We start from the raw sequence: 12,318 nt of genomic DNA on the forward strand, positions 1-12,318 counted from the left end.
AATCCTGGACTGGATATAAACAGAATGAACTCAGGGCCTGAAGTGGTAAGGTAGCAAGGAGGGCATTTTCCCTGCACACGGCCCCCGTAGGTTCCATCTTTGACACCCCCATAGGGTCCCCCGAGCACTGCCAGGAGTGTTCCCTAAGCACCAAGCCAGGAGTAAACGCTGAGCACTGCTGGAGTGACACCCCTCTCCACCAGAGAGAGAGAGAGAGAGAGAGAGAGTCAGAGAGAGAGAGAGAGAGAGAGAGTCAGAGAGAGAGAGAGAGAGAGAGAGAGTCAGAGAGAGAGAGAGAGAATAATTCATAATTGCCCAGCTCTGGCCTGAAAAAAATTTATTTGTTTTTTGGGGCTGGAGCAATAGCACAGCGGGTAGGGCGTTTGCCTTGCACGCGGCCGACCCGGGTTTGATTCCCAGCACCCTATCTGGTCCCCTGAGCACCACCAGGGGTAATTCCTGAGTGCAGAGCCAGGATTAACCCCTGTGCATTGCCGGGTGTGACGCAAAAAAACAAAAAATTTTTTTTTTTTGTCGGGTGGGAGTTGGGCCTCATCCAGCTGTGCTCAGAGCTTCAGGGATTACTACTGGTGGGAGCTCAGAATTAATCCCGGTGCACGTATGACTGGGTGCTTTTTTTTTCTTTTGGGGGGGGGTGGTTTCACACCCGGCAATGCTCAGGGGTTATTCCTGGCTCTGCACTTAGGAATCACGGTGCTTGGGGGACCATATGATGCCAAGGTTTGAACCCAGGTTAACCGAGTGCAAGGCAAACGCCCTACCTGCTGTACTATAGCTCCGCTCCCCCCACCCCCCATGGGTGCTGTACCATCTTTCTACCTGACCCTTGGCCTGTACTTGGAGGGTGTGTGTGCGCGCGCGTGCGTGTGTTTTTGTGTTTGTGCGTATATGTGTCACAAAAGGGATGGGCACTTGACTTTGGCGCTGGAGTTTTTCTGGATGGGGCTCCAGTCTCTGTTCTCAACCAGGAGTCCACGTAAATTCCCCCTGGGCTGAGTCTAGCTCGGGGCGACTGGCATGTTGGGATTTTCAGCCCCGCCCGCTACTGGGATTCCGACACGCCAGAAAGACGTTATAAAGCCGCTGAGCAAAGGTCCCAAGATAGGCGGCCAGGGACAAAGGACTGCACAGCAGGCCCCTCGTAGATCATCCCTCTGGACTCCGCCCACGTGCTCTGCGCACTGCGGAGGGCGGGCGGGGCTGCAGCCGCGGCCAACCCGCGGGGCAGGGTGTGATCTGATTGGCGGGCTGAGGTCAGCTCCTAGTACGGATTGGCTACTGGGAGACAGAGTCGCTTCCTGTTCGGCAGAAGCAAACTTCTAGCACTGATTGGCTAGAGCGCATCCGCTGCTTGTTGCCAATTGGATCACGGAAACATCGTTCTCCCATGATTGTTTGTCGCGCTCTGCTCCGGCCCAATCACGGAATCCGTCGAAGGCCGCGGGGAGAATGGAAGTTAACCCTTTAGAAACCGACGCGCGGCTTGTCTGAAACATCCGCCGCCTCCCTGACCGAGGTCTGTGGGGCGCTCAAGAATGGTAGCAACGGGACTCAGTTTCCCCGCTTATCCTGGCTCACAGAGCTTCCCTCCGGAGTGGGGGGATCTCTGATCTCCTGAAAGTCCGGCGCCCCAGCGGTGCTCATGAGATCCAAGTGACCACCTCCCTCCCAAGGATGGTGGCTTTGGGGCTCCGTGCCTGGAACGATCCTGATTGTGCCGGCCCGCGGCCTCAGTTTCCCTGCTCGCTCCAGCGGGCGAGCCCCCCACCCGCCCCCGGGCGGCAGCCAATAGCTGTCCCTTGGGGCGGAGCCGCATCACGTGGCGGGAAGAAAGGGCCGGCGGCGAGCGGGTCCCGGGGTGTGGGGCGCGGGGTGCAGCGGGCATGGCTGGTAGGTCAGGTCCGGCGCGGGGGAGGGGGGACGGGGGAGGCACCGGGCGGAGCGGGGGGTTGAGCTGGCCGTAGCCGCGCACCCCGGCTGCAGCCGTGTCGCTGTCCGCAGCTCCGGAGTCCCTGTCCCCGGCGGGCGGCGCGGGCGAGGAGGCGCCGGACGAGGATGAAGACGAGGCGGAGGCCGAGGAGCCTGAGCGGCAGGCGGGAACGGGCAGCGCGCGCGGCGGCGCAGGCGGCACAGGCGGCGGCAGCGGCGGCTGCGGCTGCAGCGGGGCCGGGGTCGGAGCCGGGGGCTGCAGCGGAGCCGGGAGCGCGCTCACGCGGCGCGCGGTCACTCTGCGGGTGCTCCTCAAAGATGCGCTGCTGGAGCCCGGCGTGGGGGTGCTGTCCATCTACTACCTGGTGAGCGAGTGCGCCCGTCCCCCAAGGCCCCGCAGCGCTGACCCAGCGCAACCTCGCTGCCCAGGGAAGGGGAAATCGAGGCAGAGAGCAACCGGGACTAGCTCGGGGGCCCTTCGGCCTGGGGGGGGTATTGTTCAGCAAACACCCCGTTTTAACAAAGCAGAAACAGGTGCGGGAAGGACCCCGCTGTGTTACCTCGCTGAAACTTTCTTTTTTCAGTTTTTGGGTCAAACCCGACTGTGCCCAGGGCTTCCTCCTCGCTCTGCACTTAGGGATCACTTCTGGTGGTGCTCGAGGCCTCTGCGGTGCCCGCGATCAAGCCTGGGTGGGCTGCGTGCAAGGCAAATGCCCTAGCTCTGTACTCTCTAGCTCAAGCCCCTGGGTAGTTTGGATACAGATTAGAGTGGACATACAGGTTCTGATCATCATCCATAACGGGACAACGGTGTCAAATGCTGGAGAGTCAGGGAGGACTTCCTGGGGGAGGAGACTTTTTTGTTTGCTTGCTTTGATTTGGTTTGGGTATACGTCAGACCTAGTGGACCTGGAGGAATCTCATGGGACTGTGGAAGGCAGAGGGAACAAACCTAGGGCCCCTTGTATGCAAAGCATATATTCCAGCCCTTGGAACAATTGTTCCTGGAACAAGTCTTGCTAAGTATCAGGTTTGGATTCACCCTCCTTTTTTTTTCTCTTTTTGGGTCACACCCGGCGATTCACAGGGGTTATTCCTGGCTCTGCACTCAGGAATTACTCCTGGCGGTGCTCCGGGGACCATGTGGGAATCAAACCTGGGTCGTCCTCGTGCAAGGCAAACGTCCTACCCGCTGTGCTATTGCTCCAGCCCCTGGATTCACCCCTTCTATTCTTATCATAGGGGAAGAAATTCCTGGGGGACCTGCAACCTGATGGCAGGATCGTGTGGCAAGAAACAGGGCAGGTGTTTAACTCCCCCAGCGCCTGGGCCACCCACTGCAAGAAGCTGGTGAACCCAGCCAAGAAGTCGGGCTGTGGTTGGGCTTCTGTCAAGTACAAGGGACAGAAACTGGACAAGTACAAGGCTGCCTGGCTCCGGCGACACCAGCTCCACGTGCCTGCAGCAGTCACTGATGAAGTATGTCTGAAACCAGCGCTCCCGGGCTCTGAGATAAGCAGTGCCCACCTCACATAGCTTTTCCAGGCCTCTGCCAGCAAGAGGCTATGAGAGGTGGGGCTTTGACGGACGAGGAGGAGTTTGTTAGCCCAGGGTAAAGAGAACAGCTTCTGAGCTGGAATAGCATGTGTAGAAGAGATGGAGGCAAGCCTGGGCATGTGACTGCAGCAGGGGAACCCGTGCCTCCTGCACATGAAGCTCTAGGGTCGATTTTCACAAATAGAGGTGCAGTGGCATGAAATGATTTAGGTGCATTAGCGGACTTTGATTGGCTAATACAGTTGGAGATGGGGAACCAATGAGAAGGAGGAGAGGAGCATGAGACCCTGGGAAAATGTGGAAAGGTCCAGGGGCAGGATGGGGCCTGGTGTGGGAGAAGACCCCTGGGGGGGGGATGCAGGAGAGAGTAGGTCGTATTGGGTCTGGTGGGCACTTGGGAAGGCTTGGATTTTGCCCCGGAAGTGGAGGTACTTAGCGGGCAGAGAAGGTGGGTCTGAACTCAAGGGTCACAGTGCTCCCTAGTGGCTGCTTTAGGTAAAACATACTGGTGGGGGAAGGGTGGGAACTGGGGCGCAGAATACAAGTGACTCCCCAATTCAGGTGGAGATGATGGAATGCAGAGTCTGGCCATTGAGAGGGGGGAGAAGTGGGTGATTCCTGAGTTCTTTCGTGTGTGTGTGTGTGTGTGTGTGTGTGTGTGTGTGTGTGTGTGTGTATGTGTGGGGGAGGGTGTCATACCTGCTAGTGCTGGGGTGAGGGGCTCCTCCTGGCTCAGTGCTCAGCTGACCGTGTAGCTCGGACCCATGTAGCTCAGTTGACCATGTAGCTTTCCCACATGCAAAGCACGAGTTCAGCCCTTTGACCCACGGGCGCGCTGGTGGGTTTTTTTTTTTTTTTTGGCTTTTTGGGGCACACCGGCAATGCTCAGGGGTTACTCCTGACTCTGCACTCAAGAATCACTCCTGGCGGTGCTCGGGGGACCATATGGGATGCTGGGAATCAAACCCGGGTGGGCCGCATGTAAGGCAAAAGTCCTTCCCAGGGCTGGAGTGAGAGCACAGTGGGTAGGGCGTTTGCCTTGCACGCGGCTGACCCGGGTTCGAATCCCAGCATCCCATATGGTCCCCTGAGCACCGCCAGAGGTGATTCCTGAGTGCATGAGAGTAGGTCGTATTGGGTCTGGTGGGCACTTGGGAAGGCTTGGATTTTGCCCCGGAAGTGGAGGTACTTAGCGGGCAGAGAAGGTGGGTCTGAACTCAAGGGTCACAGTGCTCCCTAGTGGCTGCTTTAGGTAAAACATACTGGTGGGGGAAGGGTGGGAACTGGGGCGCAGAATACAAGTGCGGAGTGACCCCTGTGCATTGTGACCCAAAAAACAAAACAAAAAATAAAAAGCCCTTTCCACTGTGCTATCGCTCCAGTCCCCGCCCCGGTGGTTTTGAAAGTGAGGCTGATGGGAATTGCTAAGGGACTCGATGTGGGGGCTAAGGAGTTTGTTCTGAGCAAGTGGGGTGCTCAGGGCTAGAGGAGGTTTGAGCACAAGCCGACAACAAAGGAATAGGAGACGCCTGTCACTTCTCCACAGAGAGATGCTCGGGGTGGCTGGACCTCGGGTCTTGGAGCTTGGTGGAGTATCAGGCCAAAGACAGTAGGCATTATTGGGGTGCCGGCTGGGATTGGAGCCCCAAGATGGACGAGGTAGCCTAGGAGAGGGGTCAGCGGGGAGAGGAGACATCAGTGATCCTGCCCTGAGCAACATGGGGAAATTTGGGGAGTCTTTGAGGGGTGCCCCAGTGTTTTGGGTGGACCCTGGCAGAGTCAAACGAGGAGTAGGAGGAAGACAGGGACTGAGACATGGCTATTGAATTAGGACCAAAAGAAATCACCTTGGCCCCAGGCAACTTTGAAGAGATCCGGAGGTTATAGGAGAATTTAGGGGAAAAACAATCCAAGACCTGACTGGTTTGCTGCGTGAGAGGCAGCGACAGGCTGTGCTCACAGCTCAACTCTCATTGCGCCCTTGATGCCGCCCTCCGGGAATGAAGGGCATTTCCCCCCAAGCTAGATTAGAGCTCAGAGGAATTAGGTGGCTGACTGGGTCACACAAATTTAGCTTCACAACAAAACCCAGAACCTCGGCTCACTCCCGCCCTCTAGCGGCCGCTCGGGGAACGGCAGGAACCCAAGCATCAAGTTAGCTGGAGGTCTAGGCGCATCTTCTGGGGGAAGGCAGAGAGCACCCCAACTGAGGGGCCTTCCCCTCTTTCACCCTCCTTTTCAGAGTCCTGCTAGCGAAGGGGAGGAGGACGATTTACTGATGGAGGAGGAGGAGGAGGAGGTCCTGGCAGGGGTCTCAGCGGAAGACAAGAGTCGGAGGGCACCGTTGAAGGTGCCCCTGGAGCCCGCCCACCCTGGTGAGAGGCATGGGACAGAGGTGCCCAAACTTTCTTTTCTCAGTGCCCCCAAGAGTTCCTAGCCCCGCGGTGTAGTTTCACTCTCATCGCCTGACTTCTTCAATTCCAGTGCTGGGGACCGGAGCTTGCCTTGCACACAGCCAGGCTGAGTTTGGTCCTCAGCATCCCATCGGGTCCTCTGACCCCCTGCACGAGGGAACCCTGACTATGGAGTTAGGAGCAAACCTTGAGCACAATTGGGGATTCCCACCCCCAAAATAAAAGAAAGAAATAACATCTAAACTAAATTCCAGCCAGTGCTGCCTCTCTTGGTCCCACTGCCTGATTTTTTTGTTGTTGTTGCTGCCTGATTACTCTCTGGTTTCCTGAGTCCATGATTCATCTCCTTTGCCTGATTTGCCAATCCATCATTTTCTTTCTTTTTTTTTCCTTTTGTGGGAGGGTGAAGGCGGTGGGAGTGGGACTGTACAACTCAGGGGCTGCTCCTGACGCTGTGCTCAGTAGTGACTCCTTTGCAGTTCTGGGGATAGAATGAGGATTGACTGCAAAAAGCAAGCAGGCAAGCACCTTAAACCCTGTTTTCTTCCAGCTCTCCTGGCTATGTTGCCTGATTTGTTTTTTCTTTTTCTTTTTTTGTGTTTTGGGTTGCACCCAGAAATGCTCAGGGGTTACTCCTAACTCCACACTCAGGAATTAATCCTGGTGTTACTCTGGGGCAGGGGGGGAACCATATGGGATGCCAGGGATTGAACCCGGGTTGGCCACATGCAAGGCAAACGCCCTCCCCCCTGTACTATCACTACAGCCCCAAGTTGCCTGATTTCTTTTCTTTTCTTTTTTTTTTTTTGCTTTTTGGGTCACACCTGGCGATGCACAGGGGTTACTCCTGGCTCTGCACTCAGGAATTACCCCTGGCGGTGCTCAGGGGACCATATGGGATGCTGGGATTCGAACCCGGGTTGGCCGCGTGCAAGGCAAACGCCCTACCCGCTGTGCTATCACTCCAGCCCCATGTTGCCTGATTTCTAAGGCTGACTTTGGGTCTCTTCTTTCCTTCCTTCCTTCCTTCCTTCCTTCCTTCCTTCCTTCCTTCCTTCCTTCCTTCCTTCCTTCCTTCCTTCCTTCCTTCCTTCCTTCCTTCCTTCCGTCCTTCCTTCCTTCTTTCCTTCTTACTTTCCTTCCTTCCTTCCTTCCTTCCTTCCTTCCTTCCTTCCTTCCTTCCTTCCTTCCTTCCTTCGTTTTTGGATCACACCCAGCGATGCTCAGGAGTTATCCCTGTTTCTGTGCTCGGGAATTACTCCTGGCAGTATTTGGGGGACCACATGAGATGCTGGGGATTGAACACAGGTCAACTGTATGCAAGGCAAACGCCCTCCCCGTTGTACTATTGCTCTGGCCCCTCTCTATTTCTTTCCCCAGCAGTGCTCAGGGCTTATTCCTGGCTCTGGGGGACCCTATGAGGTGCCAGGAATCAAACCTGGGTCATCCGTGTGTGAGTCAAGTGCCCTCCCCGCTGTGCTCCGGCTCCTGCGGTGGTTTTATTGTTTCTTGTACTTCCCCTTCCTGACTGTCCAGCGGCAGGTTGCAGGCGATGATGCTTCATTTCTTTTTCTTCCTGATTCCCCACCCGCACCCCACCTCTCCTCCCCAGAGACGACACTCCCTGGGAAACGGGTGGAAAACAAGATCCGGGTACCTGTTCGCTACTGCATGTTGGGGAGCCGTGACTCGGCCAGGTAGGTAGATGGCAGTGAGAGAATCTGCCCCCCAAGTTTGCCATCACCTCCACCATGTGGATGAGCGTCCATGGCAAGGGGTGGGGAGTTGGGGAGCAAAACTGGGGTAAGGGCAAGAGCTGAGATTTTTTTTTTTGCTTTTTGGGTCACACCCGGTGGTGCACAGGGGTTACTCCCAGCTCATACACTCAGGAATTACTCCTGGCAGTGCTTGGAGGACCATATGGGGTGCTGGGAATCGAACCCTGGTTGACCGCGTGCAAGACAAATGTCCTACCGCTGTGCTATTGCCCCAGCCCCAAGAGCTGAGATTCTTAGGGCTGGCCGGCTGTGTGTGTGAGAGGGGAGGCTGAGGAGCCAGTTTGGGGGTGTGGGAGCACCCTGAGGTTTTCTGACCCACCTGCTTTTTGCAGGAACCCCCACACCCTCGTGGAAGTAACGTCCTTTGCGGCCATCAACAAGTTCCAGCCCTTCAACGTCGCCATGTCCAGCAATGTGCTGTTTCTGCTGGTGTGTGCTGGGGGAAGGGGTGCCTGTGCCTGGCCAGTGGGGTGGGGTTCCCGGAATGTTAGCTCCCCAAGGACAGGTACCACATTTACCCTGCCACTGTTCCAAAACAGAAGGTATTTAATATTGGTGGGGAGGGGAATGAAGGGTGTGTGTGTGCCACAGTCTGCAGGTACTGGGGACGTATTCCTGACCCTGTGCTCAGGAGCGTCCCCTGGTGGTGATCAAGGTTTATTCCTGGCTCAGTGCTCTGGCGCGACCCCTGGTGGTACTCAGGGGTTATTCCTGGCTCTGTGGTTAGGTGTGACCTCTGGTGGTGCCCAGGGGGCTTGAACTGGAGACTTGAACTGGGATCAATCAGAAGCAAGGCCAGCACCTGACCCTCTGCTTTCTCTGGCTCTGCAGCTCTCAGTGTTTGAAGGGAGGGAGCTGGTTCCTTATCTTGGAAAGAATCCTGGGAGCCCCCACCCCAGAACCTCTGTGTGTGTGGGGGGTGAGGCTGGTGGAAGCCTGAGACATTCTCCTGATGTCTGTCTCCATCCAGGACTTTCACAGCCACCTGACTCGCAGCGAGGTCGTGGGGTACCTGGGGGGACGCTGGGACATCAACAGCCAGAGTGGGTATTTGGGGATCGGTGGGCTGGGGGGGGGCATTGGGGACCACGGGTCATGCTCTTGCCTTCTCACCTCTGTGCAGTGCTCACAGTGCTCAAAGCTTTCCCCTGTCGGAGCCGGCTGGGGGACGTAGACACTGCGGCCACCACGGAAGAGGAGGTGAGGGGGCGCAGCATGTGCTGGCTGTGTGACAGGGGGTCTGGGCCCCCCACAGTTGACAGCTTAGCCATGGTGCAAATGAGTGTGTGATCAACATTGCTTGCCGCAGGAGCCCATGGTGGGGCTGTGGGTCCTGCGCTCTCTGTGAGTGCGGCTAAAAGCCTTCTATTCGCAGCTGTTCTGAATGTTTAGGTTAATAGAAAGGGCAGACACGTGCTGAAGGCTGGCTCCGGGTGTGTATATGAAGTTCTAGCTGGGCGGGGCCAAGGCTTACAGGGCGGGGCCAAAAGTGATGGGGGTGGGGCATGTGCAGGAGAGAGCCAATCAGTGAGACAAGGCCAGTGTGGGTGTGGCCACATGTTAGGGACGTGTGGGCAAGACTGCATGGGGTGGTCGGGTGGCCCAGTTGCGGCTGATCCACTAACCCATTCAGTGCCAAGCTGGATGCGAGAGGCATAAGTGTGCCAGGCACACTCAGGGACATGAACAGATCTGGGTGCACCTGAACCCTCCCCTACACCCTCCCTGCAGGCCCCGCACCCACCCAGCCGCACTTCTGCCCCCAGATATACCAGAGTCTCCTGCTGCGGGGCTTATCTTTGGTGGGCTGGTATCATAGCCACCCGCACAGCCCTGCGCTGCCATCGCTGCAGGACATCGATGCGCAAATGGATTACCAGCTGCGGCTGCAGGGATCCAGCAACGGCTTCCAGCCCTGCCTTGCCCTGCTCTGCTGTGAGTTCTGGGGAGGGAAGCCGGGACGCAGCAACGTGGGAACACCGACACCCCCAGTCTGTTCTCTCTCACTCTTCCCACAGCCCCTTACTACTCTGGCAACCCGGGCCTAGAGTCCAAGATCGCGCCTTTCTGGGTGATGCCGCCCCCGGAGGTAGGCGGGGCCAGAAAGAGTATGGGCGGGGTCTAGATGATATGGAGGCGGGGCTTTGAGGGAGTGGGCGGGGCCAGGGCGCCTGGGAGGCCATGGCCTGAGCAGGATTTACCCTGGGGGGTTAGGTGACAATTCAAGGTTGGAGCCAAGCCCTGGTAGGGTGCAGCCAGACCCCCCGCGGGTGGAGTCAGGTTCTGGGGCCACTTGGGGGAGCTGAGGCCAGTCTGTGAATCTGGAGAGCTCCTGGAGTGAAGGGGTTGAAAAGGCAAGACTGGAACTGGAGATAGGACAGTGGGGAGGGCGCTTACTTTGCACCCAGCTGACCCGGATTCGATCCCCGGCATCCTGTATGGTCCCCAGTCCCCTCCTGGAGTGATCCCTGCGTACAGAGCCCTGAGTAAGCCCTGAGCACCACTGAATGTGCTCCCCAGCCCTCCTTCCCCAACCACAAAAACAAAGAAAAGGCAGGACGGCCTCCTTCCCGAACTTGGCCAGGTCTCGTTTGCCAAGTCCATGTTGGGATTAGAAATCAGCCATGTTTTTGTTTGTTTTGGGGCCACACCCAGCGATGATCAGGGGTTACTCCTGGCTCTGCGCTCAGGAATCACTCTCGGCAATGCTCAGGGGACCTATATGGAATGCTGGGGATCAACCTGGGTCGGCCACGTGCAAGGCCAGCACCCTCCCTGCTATACTATTGTTCTGGTCCCAGAAATCAGCTTTTTTTTGCTTTTTGGGTCACACCCGGCGATGCACAGGGGTCACTCCTGGCTCTGCACTCAGGAATTACCCCTGGAGGTGCTCAGGGGACCATATGGGATGCTGGGAATCGAACCCGGGTCGGCCGGGTGCAAGGCAAACGCCCTACCCGCTGTGCTATTGCTCCAGCCCCCAGAAATCAGCTTTGGAAAGAAATTTCAGGGCCAAGATTGCAGCTTCTCAGCCTCTTCTGTGTATGAGGTGGGGGGATGGGGGAAGGGCGTGCCACCCTTTCTTCCCTAGTGACACCGCAGAGTTCTACTTAGGCCCCACGTGGCTCAGAACCCCTGATGGCAGAGTGGACAGACCTGGAGTCCACCTTTCTGGCTCCCCCCTACCGTCTAGCCTGGGAAGCAAGGGGTTGACTGGCCCGTGTCCCTTACAGCAAAGGCCCAGTGATTATGGCATCCCCATGGACGTGGAGATGGCGTATGTCCAGGACAGCTTCCTGACTAACGACATTCTTCACGAGATGGTGAGTTGGGTGAGAGGGCCTCTCACCACCACTGGGTCCTTGGGGTGGAGCCAGGCTCCTGGGGGCAGAGCCAGGTTCCTGGAGGGTGGGGTCGGAGCCAGGCTTCTGGGGGTGGGGCCAAGGCCCTGGGGCGGAGCCAGACTCCTGGGGGTGGGGCCAGGCTCCTGGGGCAGAGTGGTCTTCTGAGGGCGGAGCCACGCTGGTGAAAGATGACTTGTGGCTCTGACTTCAAGTTCCTGCACCTGGCCCAGCCCCTCCCGCTTGGCCTGAGGGCTGCTCCGGAACTTGCAGGGGGTGGGGGGGTCAGGACACGAGGGCCAGGGTTACCCGTGAGTGAAGCTGGGCCCGCGTGGTACCTGGGAATCCGTCTCCCGCGGGCTGTTAGACCCCGAAAGGAGGCTCAGAATGCCTCCCGCTGGAGCAGGCCCGACCTGGGGGTCCCATCTGCGCGCCCCCCGCCACCTAGATGCTGCTGGTGGACTTCTACAAAGGCGCCCCGGACCTCGTGCGGTTCCAGGAGCCCTGGGACCAGGAGCACAGCTACCTCGACAAGCTCAAGGTGAGGCGCGCCCCGGACCCCGCTGACAGCAGTCCGCCCTCTGCTCGACCCGCTCTGAGCTCCAGAGCCCCTGCGGCGCGCCCGTCACGGATCAGGGGTCCTGGGGCCACTTGGTTGGGTGTGAAGCGGGCCCGCTGGGGGTTTCCAGGCTGTGCACAAGAGTGGGGTCCCCTGGCTCACTGCCCTCCTGCTCTGTGGGCGAGTATCTGGGCCCAGTCGCCCGTGGCGTGGAGCTGGTTGATGTCCCGCGTGTTGCAGAGAGAGGCGTGAATGGGGGTTTCTTGTTTAAAACAAAGTGGGGTGAGAACGGTGGGTGGGGCGAGGGCATGAGCTGGAATGTGACCCCCCCAGTCCCAGGGCCAAGCCTCAAGCTAGGGGTGGGGCTGGCTGGGGTGAGGTGCTGTCAGACCTGTGATGGGTTCATGGGGGGGCCACCAGCTGCACCCTGAGTTGTGGTCCCCACTTGTTTCAGATCTCGCTGGCCAGCAGGACGCCCAAGGACCAGGGTCTGTGCCATATGCTGGAGCAGGTATATAGCACCCTCAGACAGGGCACCTGAGCCCCCTGGAGCCCTGTGGCCTGGAGACGCCCCGGCAATAAAGGAGAGGAGCAAACAGCCCCCACCTTTGTCCGGACAGCAGAGCCTGGGGCGGGGTGGGGGGTAGTTCTCTCCTGCACTGTGAGGATGGCGGACCCCCAAGATGTGCGTCTGGGGGACACACCGACTTGCCCCCTGC

The 12,318-nt window shown here is 58.1% G+C and overlaps 1 protein-coding gene across 1 annotated transcript; it reads left to right on the plus strand.

Moving 5' to 3' along the window:
* Positions 1–1,540: 1,540 nt before the first annotated feature.
* MPND (MPN domain containing) lies at positions 1,541–12,199 on the plus strand. Its single transcript, XM_055127080.1, has 13 exons — positions 1,541–1,911; positions 2,023–2,315; positions 3,193–3,429; positions 5,750–5,882; positions 7,534–7,618; positions 8,032–8,128; positions 8,670–8,742; positions 8,823–8,899; positions 9,466–9,634; positions 9,718–9,788; positions 10,933–11,022; positions 11,489–11,581; positions 12,054–12,199. The coding sequence occupies exons 1-13, from the start codon at positions 1,905–1,907 to the stop codon at positions 12,138–12,140; spliced, it is 1,512 nt and encodes a 503-aa protein (XP_054983055.1). The 5' UTR covers positions 1,541–1,904; the 3' UTR covers positions 12,141–12,199.
* Positions 12,200–12,318: the final 119 nt, after the last annotated feature.

Source organism: Sorex araneus, chromosome 2 (genome assembly GCF_027595985.1).
Source record: "Sorex araneus isolate mSorAra2 chromosome 2, mSorAra2.pri, whole genome shotgun sequence".
NCBI lineage: Eukaryota > Metazoa > Chordata > Mammalia > Eulipotyphla > Soricidae > Sorex > Sorex araneus.

Coding starts and splice junctions, on each gene's coding strand:
- MPND (XM_055127080.1), top strand. Junction 2,316..3,192: donor TGCTGTCCATCTACTACCTG/GTGAGCGAGTGC, acceptor TTCTTATCATAG/GGGAAGAAATTCCTGGGGGA. Junction 8,129..8,669: donor GCAATGTGCTGTTTCTGCTG/GTGTGTGCTGGG, acceptor GTCTCCATCCAG/GACTTTCACAGCCACCTGAC.